Raw genomic sequence first — 18,037 nt, forward strand, 5'->3', positions numbered from 1 at the left:
CGAAATTCCATTTTATGTAACTCTGTGCTCAAATGGGCTTTTCAGTACTTCAGAGTGGGATATTGTCTCTTTCTGCACTCTAAACATAAAGTTCTGTAGAAGAAACCAGCCTGTGTGTGACCCAGCGATATCCCTTGGCCCTAACCTTTTACATTCTGCTGCATTCTTGTGGGCTACTGAACACCGTTTTGAATTGAAGCTTTTGTACTATAACCCAATGCTGGATTTAGATTACTTGAACTCTTTATTAAGTATATCAGAGAGAGGATCCTTTGTTAAGAGTTCATTTTGGAATCTCATCATAGGGTTAGGACAATACATTCTGCTAGAGATCAGCAACTTGTATATTTTCAATAAATACCTTTTGATAGATCTCTCTTGAAGGGGATTGTAATATTGAAGCAAAAATTAGTTACTGGCCTTTTTTGCCTTGCTTCCAGTAAGTGCAGAAATGTATTAAGCTTAGCATCTGAAACCATGGTTCAATGCCAGATAACATTTAGTGTCATGTGGTTTGTCATAATGGTGTAACTGTTTTGCAAAGGTAAAGATGTATCAGACAGGACATGAAAATTAGGATTGCTATTTGGGCTAATGCCTACAATTGTATAAAATAGAAAATTTGTATAAAAAAAATCTGTAGGTGAGGTAGGGAAAATTGGTGTACTAGTGTGCTGTGCCATGGAATGGCAGAGCATAGAGTTGTGTTCAATTTCATAACATGGTGAGTTCCTCCTTATCAGGATGATTTACTGAGCAGAAGTTAACTTTATCCACTTAGGCAAGTATTTAAAATTGCAAGGCTTTTCATATCCATCAAACCAGTTTGATTTGATTTTTCCGGTTTCCTGCAATGCAAGCAGCTGCTTCAAGCACTTTTAGCTAGTTGCTCCAACTAATATATTTATGAATAGCTAACATCCATATTGTACCATTTGAGCATGAGGGAATACATAAGTTAGCAGTGACATAACTTAATAAAAAGGTAACATAAGCTCTAATAGAAATTTTTCTAGCATTGTTGGCATGACAAGCCTTGGGTTCCACATTTTCTAGTTTTAAGTAAAAATGAAACGAGTAATGTAACAAACAGAAAATGCTGGAAATACCCAGCGAGTCTGGCAGCATCTGTGGAGAGAGAGAGTCAACATTTCAGTTTTTGAAATGTTCTGTTTCTTTTTCCACAGATACTGCCTGACCTATTGAGTATTTCCAGCATTGTCTGCTTTGATTTCAAGTTTTCAGCATCCACCATATTTTGTTCTCATACAGTTCAAAGTTCACTTGAAGTACTTGTAAACCAGCTAAGAATATTCTGTAGCCAATATTAAACCTGTCCCCTTGTAGACTTTGCCAGTCTAGGTAATGAAGAGTTAAAGAAGGAATTGGCTGTTTGCAGCACTGTAAGTTAATGTATTAATAATTTGTTCTGGCTAGCTATGCTCTGCATACCTACCAGTCTTTTGAAAATACTGTAATAGGTTGGGTATTCAAGTTTGGATTGGCAAGTCATAGTTACTTTCCCTTATATAGTAATTATTTAGGCATTGTATGCCTTAAATTGCTTGATTTTAGTTGCATCAAATGTTATTTTTATTACATTTCATAATTAAAACTAATATTTTGAAGTTGTTTTTATTGCTGATTTTGGTTATTGAAAACCACTGTTTAATAAACAGTGTGCATGTTACCAAACCATTGTGACTCAAATTTTGAAATAGGGTGCATGCTTAATTTTGGCCTGGCTGAACTTGTCTTTGAATGTTGTCTGCCCAAATGCTTTGGTGTTCTTGAAGTAGTTCAGAATGTAAATGGTAAACAGAAACATGCAAATTGAAGGAATGTCAGGAAAATCTTTGGATAAGGACCATTTACTGTGTACTGGTTTAACTGATATTGCGGAATTTGTGTGTATTTTTAGATGTATGTAATTTTGAATTGTAGAAAATAAACATTTGGTCTGGGAACATTCCCATATATCAAATATCCCCAGTTCACTGGTGTTCCATATTTAGGGTATTAAGTAGCTTAATTTCAAGAACACACTAATGTTCTAATGTCATGCACCTATTTTAAAACTTTAAAACATGACGTTTTTGTTCATCTATATTCACTTGCACAGTGATACTAAACTGTTGTTGCTCATGGTGTATTGAAAATAGCTTGATTTGAGGGATAAACACTTTATTTGCATTGGAAGCTCCTGAAAGGAGTGGGGACATAGTGCGTATACAAAAATGAGGGAAAATAGCCAGTTGTTACGCAACTCGAGAGTGTTGAATGGGCTGGGGAAGCAAACATGTATGTTAACAAAAGAGGGTTCCAGCAGTGGTAACCCACAGAATGTGGCTATACAAACTGTGGCATACAAAAGAAAAAATTATCTACTTTTGAATATTTGAATTTTGGTTATCAGTTGTCATTTCTAGTAATGTAATGCCTTGTGATAGTTCAATGTAATGGATTAATAATGGTTTATACTTTTGAAACAAAAACAGAATTACCTGGAAAAACTCAGCAGGTCTGGCAGCATCGGCGGAGAAGAAAAGAGTTGACGTTTCGAGTCCTCATGACCCTTCGACAGAAGAACAGGTTCAAAAGTATAAACACAGATAAAAACAAAAAAACTGCGGATGCTGGAAATCCAAAACAAAAACAGAATTACCTGGAAAAACTCAGCAGGTCTGGTAGCATCGCCGGAGAAGAAAAAAGTTGACGTTTTGAGTCCTCATGACCCTTCGACAGAACTAGTTTTATCTGTGTTTATACTTTTGAACCTGTTCTTGTAAAGTTAGTAAATCAGTTGGCTAATCACAAGTTTTTGAGACAAATATGCGGGCATCTTACAAATTATGGAAATGTCAAGGCTGTGCAAGTCATCCTTTTGGCTGACAAGGCACTGTGGTATTGTTTTCTAATAACACAATGAAACAGCTTGTGGGAGTCCTGGAAATAATTGACCATTTTTCAAGATTGTTGGTCTTTGTGAAATGAAAAACAATTGGCTTAAAGGTAATTTACAGTTCTAATTGCTCCAGAACAGCACTCCATGAGGTGAATGCAAGAAGTTTTTTTTTTAGCTTTTGCTATTTATAACTTTGTACTGGTGTCCAGTAAGCAGGTCTTATAGTTCATGTATTGCAAAGCAGGCGGATGGTTGCCTGAGTGTCATTAGTGAAAGTAATGACTTCAGATGCAGAAAATTAGTTCTCTGCAGCTCATTCTTTGAATAAAAGGTAGACGTTTGATTTACCATATCTTACTCCCTTTGTTAGTCAAGCAAAAGCTTTTTGTGGTGCAGACTATGGCTGAGAAAAAAAAGCTGATTTCTTGGATGTCGGCACTTATAGCTTAATACCTTCTTTGGAAAAGTGAGCCGAGTGAGATCCTTCATTAATCGGTCTATGTAGGCTGAACTGGTGGACATAAAAAGGTCTAAAGTCTGACATCTGACCTGAGTTGCATGATCACATGGCAGCAGCAAGGATGCATCTTTGTCTCTGTGCCCCAGGGCCAGAGGAAGATGTGGATCAAGACCCTTACTTCTGATTGCTATCTAGCAACCCTTGCAGAAAAATGTTTGTAGGAAAGTGAACAGGATGGTTTGTAAGCTCCTAAAATACAAAAAACCCTGCAGCACTCTATGGAAGTTCACGCAGGAAGAATGTCCACTTGAGTGAATGCCAGAGAGCTGCCAGTCTTGGTAGAATAGTGCAGTATGAGTGAATCCTTTAAGAGAGTGTAGAGAAAAGAAATAAGAATGTCTGAAATAAAAAAAATACTGGAAATACACAGATCTTGCAGTATCTGTGAAGAGAAAAACGAGTTAATGTTTCACGTTTGACTTTTAAACAGAGCGGTTAAAAATGTAATAGGTTTTGAGCAATCGAAAGGGAACCGACTGAATATGGCTAACTTCTTGCAGCTTGAGAATTTCTTCTTGAATGCTTAAAAGAAATACATAGTCTGTATCCTACACTAAAATTGACTTGAAAATAACTTGGAAAGAAGAAAATGCCTTTTTACTTTCTAGATCTAGGGCAATTTTGGGAAGGAGGAGAAGGGGGTGAATGAAATAGAATGGACATTGTCGACATGTCAACCTCAGCACAGTGTGGGGGAATCATCGGTTGAAAAAAATGGAAGACATATTGGTAGCGCTAGTATGGAGGGTAGCATTTTCTGAACAGATGCGATAGAGAATGAGAAACTGGATTGAGTTCCTGCAGGACTTCGAATGTGAGGAAGTCTGGGTAGCTGTGGGGGTCATTGGACTTAGTGATTATTGGTAGGGAGCCTATCCCCAGAGATGGAGACAGAGAAGTCTAAGAAGGGGAGAGTTGGAGGTTAACCAGATGAAGGGGAAAGAAAGGTGGAAATTGGATGCTAAGTTGATTACATTTTCGGTTCAGGGTGAGAGCAGAAAATGGTACTGATCTAGTCATCAACCCGAGAGAGAGGTGAGCGAGAGGCCCCAAGCAGGACTGGAACAAGAGATGTTACACATACCTCATAAAAAGCAGATATATGTAGAACCTTTGTGGGTACCATAGGAACACTTTTATTTGGAGGAAGATTGTGAAGTTGAAGAACTTGCTCAGGGTGAGAATAAGTTGAACCAGGCAGCGTAAGTTAGGGGTGGATAGAATCTGGTTGGGCTTCCATTCAAGGAAGAAGCCGAGAGCTCTCAGACCATCCAGATGGAGGTTCAAGGTGTAGAGAGATTGAATGAATGTCTGTGTTGGAAAGGAGGCGGCTGAGACCAGGAAATTATTGGTGATGGAGGGCATTGGAAGAATCACTAATATGGATGGGAAGAGACTGCATAGTGGAAGAAAAAAAAGAGTTGAGATGCGATGAAATCTTGTTCAGTGGGGGCAGGAACAGGCTGAAATGGTGTGACTACCAGGGCAGTCCTGTTTGTGAATTTTCGGAAGGGGATAGAAATGCTTCACAGTTCAGTACTGTGAAATCGGAGCTCATGGAGGGAAGATCCCCAGAGGAGTTGAGGTCATTGACAGCGTTAGAAGTCTGACATTCCTGGAAACAAAGGATGTTTGGTGGTGGTGTCATGGACCAAGGGCAGATATGAGAAAGAGTCAGTGTTGATGTTCAACCTCCTTCTAGGTAGAAGTAGATGCGCCAGGCTAGAATGTGATCTTTCCATATGCTGAGGCACAGACATGTTTGATTACCTGTGCAGTGAGTTTCCCGCTTTTTATTTTAGCAGTGCAAAATATCCCTGCAAGAAAGGATCAAGTTCAATTGCTCTTCCCCTCTTAGGGTGGGAAAAGCAGGAAAATCTAGGGCTCATCTCATTTCCAGGTCATGAAGCAAGTGTTCTGAAAGCCTTTGAGTAGATTTGACTGTCAAAATGATTGAAGTCAGGATTTTTGTAAATGTAAGTTATGATGCCATAATGTGAAAATAAAATTCATTTCTTAATCTCAACAATTGACCTCTGACCAGAGCTGGCTGTTAATGTAACCTTTTCCGTCTTTGTTCTGTAAAATTATCTAAAATTTCAGGTTTTGCAGATGAAATTTGTAAAATCAATTTTTAAAATCACATTTTCTGAATTGCCTTAAACTTGGATACTTTTTTCCTTGAGACTCTTGAAATTTCATCAATTGTTTTAGAATGTGAAATGTATTCTTAGCTGACAATTTTCTTCCTTTATTTGTTAATTTGGAGTATCACTGTACTGGATCTGCAAACTATTGTTTGGTATAAAATCCCATTGAGCAGAAATACATTTAGTTTTTACACGCTAACATTGTGTACAACATGCTGACTTTTCTCCTGTCTCGTACGTCACCTTTTGCTTGATTAGTACACTGCTGGACATTAGTTAAATTTTAACAGGGGCTTTTGACATGATTTAGACTTTATACTCAAAATGCATACTTTCCATGTTGAAGGTAACTAATGAATCTAAGTACATCTGCTTGAGTTAATTAGAGGGCTGAATACATTTTTCAGCAAGTGTTAATGCTAACTTAGTTGGTCTGAAATGGGTCTTCTTTTGAACTTGTTTTTATTTCTTGACTGTTCATGCTGTTGATGTATCTATATATAGCCTGTGCTCTTTGGAGTCAACATTGCAGTCATCTGAGTACAAGATCTCCATGTTTCAACAGCCGCTAGCCAGTTTTAAAAACAAAAGTTAAGTGGAAGGGAAAATAATTGAGCTGTACATTTTATGCAAGGTAGGTTAATTAATTGAACTTACGTTAACAAATATCTTTCTTTGTTCAAATTTTTGTTCAAGCACTATCCTTGTATTCAAGTGCACATTTTACAATGTTTTGATATTTACAAGCAGAAGGACCCCATGTTTATTTCTGAAACATCTGTTTTTTAATGTTTGTATTAAGGTGGTTTGCAAGTGCCAATAATATCTTCTACTTGATTGTGGCTGATTTGTAATGAAGTTTTAGCCCTTGTGTAGGTTTTATGAGGCATAATCTCGTTTCATATTTACTTTTAACTTGTTTGTGTTTCACATTTATGATTTCTTGTTTGAAATTTTTTTACTGGATCAGTATTATTGATTTGGTATGGCTAGTTTGGGTTCTGTGGCTACGTTTGCTGTGAAATTTGAAGTATGCTTTTGGCTTTGTTTTGTACTATTTAATGGACAAAATGAGTTCAGACATTTGAAGTTTGTGAATCAGATATTAGTTTCTAGACTTAAAACATGCAAATGTCATTTTATTTATGACTTCAAACATCTGCCAAATCTAATTCGAGCACAACTTTGTAATTTTGTTTGACTTTTTATAAAATAACTTGATGTAAGAGTTTCTGACATAAAGACAGTTTATGGAACAGGTATGTACCCATTTGGATTGGACTGTAATTTCTTATCCATGTGTAGGTAGATGTGTTTTAGGATTGTGTGTGTGTGTGTTGTGTGTGTGTGTGTGTGTGTGTGTGTGTGTGTGTGTGTGTGTGTGTGTGTGTGTACATGTGTACACATTACAGCACTGAGCTTTCTTTTAAACTTTTAAGTGAGATTATTCAACTTGTAAAACCTTGTACACTTCCACACATATAAAAGGTCTTGGATGAGATTGTCATTTTGACTTGAATAATTCCGTTTCAAATGAGCAGCATATTGAGATTGACTAGTTCCCAAGCACTTGGAACTAAATTCAATTGTACTGCAAAATCATCAAATACTCATGCTTGTGTTTAGAAATGTCCATCACTCAGAGGTTGATGTACTCTATTCAATCCTATTTTATTCACGTGCAGCATGATTTGTTGATGTTTAAAGTAGATAAAAATTAGGCCATCAGTGTGTTTGGATGTAAAAACTAAATTGGCAAAAGGTTAGGGGAGAGCCCTCTTAAGATGGCTCAATTATCCTATTCACCAGGCATGAGACTACAGACCATGGTTTCCATTCCTAATCTGCCATGTTAACTAATCAGCCAGAAATGTATTACAGAGTTGATGCCCTGAGTTAGGATGATGAAAATGGCCTTGTTTTCTCTGTCCTTATCACATCTAGTTATCTGGCTGATGTTAGTAGCTTCCTTGTGTTAAGAAATTTGAGGAATAATGTGCCATTGATAGTCGAGCACAAGTGATTAATCGTCATTTTAAATGAGGTGCTGGAGGGTGCCCAGTAATTGTGGGCAATCAAAGCCTTGGGTGAGACAAGAAAAGAAATAATGAAGTGTTTGTTTGCGCCATATTAACTCTTTTTATTAATACAGGCAGATAAATTTAGCATCAAAATACAAGACATAATAAGTGGAAACTTGTCCAAAACATGACTTTTTTATAGAAAGTTTGAAGCATCAACTTAATTTCCTATCTACCAATTACTTGTCTCCTGTGGATAATACAGTTTTAAAATATGTTGCCAACTGAAATTTGTTGCGATAATGATTCCTGAAGTACTTCCACGGACTTGTAATATTGAATTAAGGGCAGCTTGTTCTAACGTGATTGCCTTCCAGAGAATGTGTGTGTTCAAAGAAAGAAAGGCGCTTGTCTGGATGGAGATTGGATTCTGTTTGGTTTAAGAAGAGGTGACAATTTGGGAGAGTATTTTGTAAAAATTGAGGCACATATTTGGCAAACAGATCTAATTGCAGTAATGTAAATATAATGTAACTTTATAGTCATTTGGTACAGCACTTTATTGCTTAAATACTTTTTTTGCCAAAGCTTTTCATCTTGCACCCATCAGGGCAGTTCACAAGAAAATACCAATGTCAGATGAAAGAGCATATTTATACTATATGAGAAGGCAGTACTGATTGGATGGCAAGTGGATTCTGGTAGAGGTGTTGTCATGGAGAATGCATCAGTTGAATGTGACTGACAGTAACTGCCAAGCATTGTTTGAAATTTAAACCAGGCAGCTTGATTCTGGTCAAGACATTGACTTGGGGAATGAACCAACAAATGGCTGTCACTTATTTTGTTTAGCTGAAACAGGCACCATTTGTGTGCATGTTCTTTCTGTCTGCAAAGAACAGGGCCCTGTGTATTTTTATATATATTTTTATATATTTTATATATATTTTTTTATATATATATATATATATATATATATAGCTTCCAGTACCTGTTCATGTGCCACACTGCGAGCCCAACTGACTATTTCAAATTGGTTGTCAGCATAATTCTTAGCACACTGAAGATTATTTAGCAGATGGTGTCCAATCGTGGAATCACATCTAATGTTGGACACCATTTTGAGTTTTGCAAGCACCGACTGGTTAGGTACGTTCCGTACTTTGCTGGTTGTAAACGGCAGAAGGGTCATGCTGTTTTGAGATCTGCTAGTTTTTGAAACGTACAGCCCATATACCTAGCATCACAATGACGCTGAAATTCATGCTCCACATTACTCATTTGTGTGATAGACGGAATGCGTTTTTGGCTTGATGGCAGCATCCTGTTAATGAAAAAGTATCACTCGTGTTGCTACTGCATGGTAGCAGCGTTGAACAGCTAGCTTCATCTGTTGCTCAATACAGTGTCCAATATTAGATGTGATTCTGCAATTGGACACCCATTTGCTAAATAATCCTCAGTGTGCTGAGAATCACGCTGACAACCAATTTAAGATTGTCAGTTGGGTTCACAGTGTGGTGCATTTGTGTGTACTGGAAGCTACATATATTAATAGACAGGCTCCTGTTCTTTGCAGACAGAAGAACAAGTACACACATGGTACCTGTTTCAGCTAAACAAAATAAGTGACAACCATTTGTTGGTTCATTCCCCAGGGCAATGTCTTGACCAGAGTCAAGCTGCCTGGTTTAAATTTCAAACAATGTTCGGCAGTTAACTGTCAGTCACAATCAACTAGTGCATTCTACATGGCAATGCCTCTACCAGAGTCCACTTGCCAACCAATAAGCATTCTCTGTTCATATAGTATATGAGGAGGTAGTGGCATAGTGGTATTGTCACTTGGCTAGTAATCCAGAGACGCGGGGTAATGCTCTGGGGACCTGGCTTTGAATCCCACCACGGCAGAAGGTGGAATTTGAATTCAACAAAAATCTGGAATTAAAGTCTAGTGATGATCATGAAACCATTGTCAATTGTCATAGAAAACCATCTGATTCACTGATGTCCTTTAGGGAAGGAAATCTGTCCTTGTGTGGTCTGGCCTTCATCTGACTCCAGACCCACAGCAATGTGGTTGACTCTTAAATGCCCAGAACCTACACCACATGGACTGCAGCGAGTCAAGAAGGTGGCTCATGACCACCACCTGATGCCCAGTAGTAGAGAGAATACTTGTATCGCTTTCATTTGATTGTCTATGTAAAGTTCAAAGTTTATAATTTTGTAGCAGTTTTTAAAACAGAATTATGTGCCCTTAAAATTGTTGAAATTTTGTCTCTTCAGGAACCTATTATCCAGCAACACAAGGAGTGCAACCATATTCTGCACCTGTGGCACCTACTACTGTTATGATAAATCCAACACAGCCACAAATGCCTCCGAAAAGAGAACGTAAACAGGTAAGCCTGCAGCTGAATTACTATTCTTTTGGTAGGCTATTACAGATTCATGTCATGAAGATGTTCTGGTGTTGAATTATTCTCAAAAATAGGTTTGCAAACTTAGATCATTTTCAGTGAGATGTTTGCAATGGAAATTAACCATTTTTGGTACATTCCTTCTAAATTATCTGCTGTTATACACTAACATATTGAAAGCTGGGGTTGTGTGAATACTCCACTGTGTTGCCTTATAAAATAACATGCAATACCAATTTTGTTTTGACTTCATTGTTGATGTGCTTTACTACTTAAAGGCACTTCATTTCTTTAGCCCTGAAAAGGCCTTCAAGCAAACATTTAGCATTTTAGCACTGAAGAGTCATACAGACTCAAAACGTTAACTCTGTCTTTCTGTCCACAGATGGCTAACAATAGTGCTTTAACTGGTTTTTATTTTGTTTATCTTGGCATAATAATTCTGTTTTGAAATCAAATAATATCTGTTTCTAGCTTAACTTCTAGTAGCTCTACTCATTCAGAAAGAACACGTATTCATATAGTATATCTCATGCCCTCAGGAGTTCCCAAAAGAATTGAAGTATCATCACTAATCCAGGCAAAGATGGTGGCCAATTTATACATATGGTTTCATGATAACTGATCAGTTAACACTCCGGAACCAACTGGAGCAGGGCATGTTGTAGCATGCCATGAGTTGGATTTTTGCCCCACTCCTTTAACTCTTTGCACCTTAATTGCTGGAGATACAAGTTAATGGTGTGGTAAGGTCACTGGGCATCTGAGACCTCTTGAACGTTGGAGCCAATAGTTTATCTCTAACCAATTTAAAGATCAAAAAAGAAAAGAACACCAGGGGAAAAAATGAGGTGAATTTGAGTAAAATTAAACACTGAGATTGAATTGAAAGAGGAAGAGGAAAGAAAAAAAGGAAATCACTGTGATTTAAAAAAGACACACCCAGGAGCAGTTTACCATCTGTAGAAATGAGACTGTTGATCCCTTTCTGGGCTGGAGACATTGTTGCAAGGACATAAATCAACATGATTTAAAAATATGCAATGGGTTTAGTTTAATAGTGCAAATGCAGCAATTTTTAAAGTCATGGCTGGGTGGACTGCGAGCTCTGGTTTCTGTAAGCCTAACAGGAGCAGGAACAAATTGTCCAGCAATTTTTGGTGATTTTCAACTCAGCATTTCTCTTCCCTGCTACAAATTATTGTTTCTTTTTTATTGAACCAACAGTGGCATGCACATATTTTTCCCAGCAAATTCTGGGCTAACGTGTTTTCTGGTTCTGGATGAGGGACTATTGTTGGTCCCTGTTATCTGTCAGCTAGTGCCATAAAATCTTGTCCATCTACCTAAACAGACAGGCAGAGGTTTTCAATTTAACATATCACCTGAAAGATGACACCTCTGCCAGTGGAGCAGTCAGTCGCTTAGTTCAGTAGAGTACTGTGGAGTAGTATCAGTTTAGAATGTGCTCCATTCCTGCAGCAGGGCTAGAAACCATGATTTTTGATTCTTCCAATTGTGTTCCCACTTAGCCATGCATTCAGTACTATTATGACACACCAGTTGGTAAAGGCTGAGTTGTTTAAATCCCAGAGGGAAACTTGATAAACTGTCATAACCTATATTTTCAATTAGTATGTTTGAGGTGCAGCTCTGAATTCAGGAATAAGACCACCTAGCCTCCAAAGGTTTTTATATAAAACTAAATTAAACGTTTATTAATCTAACAAATTAAACACAAACATGTCTACAGACTACTACCATAATGACTTTTAAACAAATCCCCAATATTAATCACTCCCAAGTAAATCTTAAATAAGGCAACAGTAACCCATAGACTTTAAACAGACACCAGGCAAAGCATATTTGACCGTACAAGTTCAAAATGAGGTTCCCTTCAATTTGGTTCCTTTGCAGACAGTTTCCTTTACAGTTGTGGGCTTGACAGGCTAGTTAGATTTTAAATGCCTCTGACCTACACACACACATTCTTTTCTGTTTATACCCAGCTTCCCTTTTGAATGTAAATTTTCCATTGCATTTCTAGGTTTTTTTCACAATCCTTTCATTTCACCAAATCTATTAGTAATATAAACATACTGCTTGGCATCTCCCAGCTAAGTGCAAGATTTTACCCATTCTTTTGAGTGGTTTATTCAACAAATGCAAATTGCACTTCCACCTTTTAACATCCTTATGTTTATCTAATTAACATCTCAAAACTACTATATATCAAAACACCCAGACTAAGCTGGGTTTCATCCAGACACACACACACAAACACACACACACTATTCCAATTTAAAAATCATTTCCAATAACATTACATAAAGTAATATCTCCATGACAATATTCATAAGCTATTTAATGCTGTATGAAGTGGAAACCATTTCTGCACCGGAGACTGTTTGGCCTGCCACGCTTGTGCTGGGAATGAGCTCCAAACTGATCCCTTTTGCCCTGTGATATTATGCCATGAATGTTTATAATGCCCTTGTGAATATAACAGTTGACTCTTGCAATAGTAATTGATTCTGATAAACCTTTGTGTGAAGAAAATTGTTCTGGTCTTTATTCTTTTGGTACTAAATCTGAATTTGCACCCTACTATTAAAATGTTACCTATTAGTGGCAGTAACCTATTTACTAACATCTGACATACAAATGAGCAGCAGGAGTAGGCCATTTGGCCCCTTGAGCCTGTTCTGTCATTTGTTAAGATCATGGCTGATCAGATTGTGAATAGTTGCACAATTTCTGATGTTTCTAGGTGCTATTGTAGCTATACTGGAACAGCCTAGCATTGCTAGTTTTGGAGCACAAGTCTTCAGCACTACAGCTAGGATGTTGTCAGGGTCATAAACTTCCCTGTATGCCAAAGAAGGTGTGTATTTCCTGAGGAAGTTGATGAGTGAGAGAAGTGAAATGTCTCAAAGACTGGAGAGCTAAGAATCTGTTAGCCAGATAATACTTGACCGGCTTTTAGTTGCTGGGTTTATCCTTACAACCCTTTTTGAACAACGGTGTAACATTTGCATTTCTCTTTTTTGGCACCACCCCTTATCTAAAGAAGATTGGAAGATTAATGCCAATTTTGAAATTCCCACTTGCAATTTCAACCCTTCCCTCTGTATCCTTGGGTGTATCCTGTTCGGTCCTGGTGACATACCAACTTTATTACAGCCAGCCATTCTAATACCCTTGCTTTATTAATCTTTAACTCACCCAGTATCTCAATTACCTCCTCTTTCATTATGATTTTGGCAGTATCTTCTCCTTTGGTATAGGCAGATGCAAAGTACTCTGCTCCATGCATATATCCCCTTTTTGGTCCCCAGTTGGCTCACCCCGACTCTTACTACCCTTTTACTATTTATATGCCTGTAGAAGCCTTTTGGATTCCCCTTCATGTTAGCTGCCAGCCATTTCTCATATTCTCTCTTTGCTGCTCTTATTTCCTTTTTAATTTCCCTCCATAATCATCATTTTGAGCATGGTTGTTGTTTCTATTATCAACCTGACGCCTGTCATACGCATCAAAAAGCCGAATACAGCAGATGCTGGAAATCTGAAATTGTAACAAGTGCTGGAAATGCTCAGCAGGTGAAGAAGTATCTGTGGAGAGAGAAACAAAGTTAGTGTTTCAGGTTGATGACCTTTCATCAGAACCCTTACCCTTTTTCTGCTGTATCTTGCTTTCTCTGTCTCTCTCATCATCCAGGGAACTCTGACTTTGATTCCTTACCTTCTCCTTATGGAAGCTTACCTTGACTGCACCCAGCTATCTGTTCTTTAAAGGAAGCCCATTGTTATAGTTTTGTCTGATATTACTTCGTTCCAACTTACCTGGGATGGATCCATTCTTAAGCTATGGAAGTTAATCTAATTAATTCTTTTTACTCTAGATAGCGCCTTGTCCTTTTCCATAGATAATCTAAACTTTATACTATGACCACTGATTCCTAAATATTCCCCTACTGTGCTCAATCCCCTTGATCCACCTCATTCCCTACAACCAGATCCAGCAATGTCCCTTTCCTTGTTGGAAATGTACTAATCAAAACTATGTTGCCTGCAGTTCAGAAATAATTCTTTCTCTCTGACCTTTTATGCTATTACTATCCCAGTCTATATTATAATTAAAGCCCCCCCATTCTCATTATTCTTTACTTTCTGCACCTCTAATGTCACTACGAATTTGTTCCTGTAAATCTTCTGCAGAAGCTGGTGGACTATAGAATTAACTTAGTAGTGTAATCTCTATTGCTCTAACCAAATAGACTCTGTCCTTGACTCTCGAGGTTATCCTATCCTCTAGCTCTGTAACATTCTCTTGAATACTGCTACTCCTCCCTCTTTTATTCCCCACCTTTCCTGAACACCTTGTATCCAGGAATATTTAGTACCAGTCCTGCTTTTTGCACAGGTCTCTGATATCACTAAAACATCTGCCTGCAGTTCACCAACCCTATTTACTATGCTTTGCATATTTACATTCATGTACTGTAAACCTGAATTAATCTTTTAAATCCAGCTTCCAATCTCCTGGGACACTGTTTCAATCACCACTCTATTAGTTTCATTTTTCTCATCTAGGGGTGATCTAGAATGTTTACAACACTCTCCAGCATGAAAATTGTCCTTAAGGTCGTTTTCTATGTGAAGAGCAGGATGGGGTGGATAGAAGAATGTTCTTTATGCTTGTTAAAAATATGAATCTATCATTGAGTTATATCAGGTAAAGTACTAGCATGGTTAGCAACCCTATAGGTCTGTAAAGGAATGTGTTAGCAGCAATGTACGCATATAAGTGTCTACCATCTTAAAACATTGCCAAAGATGTAAAACAAATTTCGTTAGTATCTAATTTGTTTCACAACCAATATTAAGAAAATCTACATTTGAACTCTTCTATGTAGTAAAATAAGCCAAGTAAATGTACAATATGAATGAACAAGAAAACTTGACTGTAGGAGAATACATCAGATTAGCTTTATCTTAAATGTGTGGCTTGGATTCTGTGCTCTAATTAAGACTTGTAGCCCATCTAGAAATATTGAATTGTTATATTGTATAATGGGTCAGATAGGTGATGTTATGGAACTGGGACTTGAAGTGAATCTGACAAATGCAGGTATCCATTCAGAGTGCATATGTTTTTCAAATTCTATTTTGTCTTTGCTGACATGAAATGTTGCATCTTCATTACAGACTTTAGATAATATTTGAAATTTAAAGGGTTCTGTGCCGTTACAATTAAGTGTTCGAATCAGGAATCTAGTCTGTTCATTTTGACGTTTCACATTCACTGTATTAAATACATATTCAAAGAAATAAGTCCTGTCCTTGTAGGGAAAAACCATGGGTGCAGGAGGGCATGCCAGGAGCAGCACCAGGCATACCTAAAAGTGAGGTGTCAACTTGAAGTTACAACGCAGGACTACTGTTAAACAGCAGAAGCAGCAAGTGATACAAAAGAACTAAGTGACTCCACAACCAACGGATCAGATCTAAGCTCTGTACTCCTTCCACATCCAGCTGTGAATGGTGATAGACAATTAAACAGCTCCCTGGAGGAGGCTCCACAAATATCCCCATCCTCAATGATTGGGGAGCCCAGCACATCAGTGCAAAAGATAAGGCTAAAGCATTTGCTATAATCTTCAGCCAGAAATACAGAGTAGATGACCCATCTCGGCCTTCTCCAGAGATTCCCACCATCTCAGATGCCAGTCTTCAGCCAATTTGATTCACTTGACGTGATATCAAGAAATGACTAAAGGCACTGGATACTGCAAAGGCTATGGACCCTGACAATATTCTGGCAATAGTACTAAAGACTTGTGCTCCAGAGCTTACCGAGCCCCAAGTCAAGCTGTTCCAGTACAGCTACAACACTGGCATCTATCCGGCAATGCACAAGATTGCCCAGGTATGTCCTGTACTCAAAAGCAGGACAAATCCAACCCGGCCAATTATCGCCCCATCAGTCGACTCTTAATCATCAGTAGAGTGATGGAAGGGATCATCAACAGCATTATCAAGTGGTACTTGTTTAGCAATAACCTGCTCACTGACGCTCAGTTTGGGTTCCACAAGGGCCACTCAGCTCCTGACCTCATTACAGTCTTGGTTCAAACGTGGACACAAGCTGAACTCCAGAAGTGAGGTGAGAGTGACTGCCCTTGACGTCAAGGCTGCATTTGACTCAGTGTGGCATCAAGGAGCCCTAGCAAAACTGGAGTTGATGGAAATCAGTGGGAGAACTCTCCACTGGTTGGAGCCATACCCAGCACAACAGAAGATGGTTGTGGTTGTTGGTCAGTCATCTCAGAGCCAGGACATCACTGCGGGAATTCCTTAGGGTAGTGTCCTCAGCCCAACCATCTTCAGCTGCTTCAATGATCTTTCTATCATAAGGTCAGAATGGGGATGTTTGCTGATTGGACAATGTTCAACACCATTTGCAACTCCTCAGATACTGAAGCAGTCCATGTCCAAATGCAGCAAGACCTGGGCAACATCCAGGCTCGGCCTGACAAATGGCAAGTAACATTCTCACCACACAAGTGTCAGGCAATGACCATCTCCAACAAGAGAGAATCTCACCATTGCCCCTTGACATTCAGTGGCAGAACCATTGCTGAATCCCCCACTATCAATGTCTTGGGGGTTACCATTGACCAGAAACTGAACTGGACCAGCCATATAAATACTGCAACTATGAGAGCAGGTCAGAGACAAGGAATCCTGCGGCAAGTAACTCGCCTGATTCCCCAAAGCCTGTTCACCATCTACAAGATACAAGTCACTTGTCTGAGTGACTGCAGCCCAGATAACACTCAAGAAGCTTGACAGTGTCCAGGACAAAGCAGCCAGTTTGATTAGCAGCACGTTTGATTAGCAGCACGTTTGATTGGCACCCCATCTGCAAACATTCACACTCTCCACCACCGATGCACAGTAGCAGCTTTGTGTACTATCCAAAAGATGCACTGCAGATACTCACCAAGGTTCCTTAGACAGCACCTTCCAAACCCACAGCCACTACCATCTAGGAGGACAAGAACAGCAGATTGATGGGAACACCACCACCTGGAAGTTTCCCTCCAAGCCACTCACCAGCCTGACTTGGAAATATATCGCCATTCCTTTACTGTCACTGGGTCAAAATCCTGGAACTCCCTCCCTGACAGCACTGTGGGTGTATCTACAGTGCCTGGACTGTAGTGGTTCAAGGCGGCATCTCGCCATCACCTTCTCCAGGATGATTAGGGATGGGCAATAAATGCTGGCCTAGCCAGCGAAGCCCACATCCCTTGAATGAATAAAAAAAACTAACTTACTTTTCATAATTCATACCCCTTCAATTGAGCTAGAGATTTCTGTTGCTTTTGTGTCTCCTAAGAAATTACATGGCTACCTGTAGATGGGAACATTGGATTGCATGATGCTTAATGAGAAAGTGACAGTATGGCATAGGCTTGATGAACCGAGCTGGTCTTGACTGATTTTTCTTGCGTGTGTATGATGTGTTTGTGGTGTGTGTGTGAACTGTCAGATATCAGCTGCTGCAACATTTGATAGTTGTCCTGCAGCAGTCATGTGCACCAATCATGAATTTATTTTTAGATTTACACATACTAATAGTTGCAAGTAAAACCACCTCAGCTATTTACCTTTTCAATTTAAATTTCTAAAATAGCTGGGACATTTTTTTATTAGTTCTAGTGGAGCTGCATCAACCTAAACCATGGATCAGCTGAGTTTGAAACACAATTCACTTCTGTTAAACTTTGCTGAGCAGTTAATCTAAGTATTTAGATCTGCAAGTTTTTATGGTGTTGCTGAATGAGCCAATAGCTCTTGCACTCAGCTACAATAGCTAATAGTTACAATATCTTCTCTACAAGAGTGTTAATTATTGAATCTGGTTCAATCTTTGTCGAGCATGTGAGGAGGATACAGAAGATGTTTCGAGGAGTTTTGGAGAGGGCATGTGAGTGGGCAAAATTTGG

The 18,037-nt window shown here is 38.7% G+C and overlaps 1 protein-coding gene across 11 annotated transcripts in view; it reads left to right on the forward strand.

The window, feature by feature from the left end:
- eif4g1a (eukaryotic translation initiation factor 4 gamma, 1a) overlaps window positions 1–18,037 on the forward strand; it is a 123,592-nt gene that overhangs the window by 36,045 nt on the left and 69,510 nt on the right. For all 11 annotated transcript variants that reach the window (XM_041177190.1, XM_041177175.1, XM_041177184.1 and 8 more), the window contains one exon: window positions 9,886–10,001. In XM_041177190.1, the coding sequence (XP_041033124.1) occupies window positions 9,886–10,001 (116 nt within the window). The remainder of the gene's footprint in view (window positions 1–9,885; window positions 10,002–18,037) is intronic.

The sequence above is a fragment of the Carcharodon carcharias genome, chromosome 2 (genome assembly GCF_017639515.1).
Source record: "Carcharodon carcharias isolate sCarCar2 chromosome 2, sCarCar2.pri, whole genome shotgun sequence".
NCBI classification, from domain to species: domain Eukaryota; kingdom Metazoa; phylum Chordata; class Chondrichthyes; order Lamniformes; family Lamnidae; genus Carcharodon; species Carcharodon carcharias.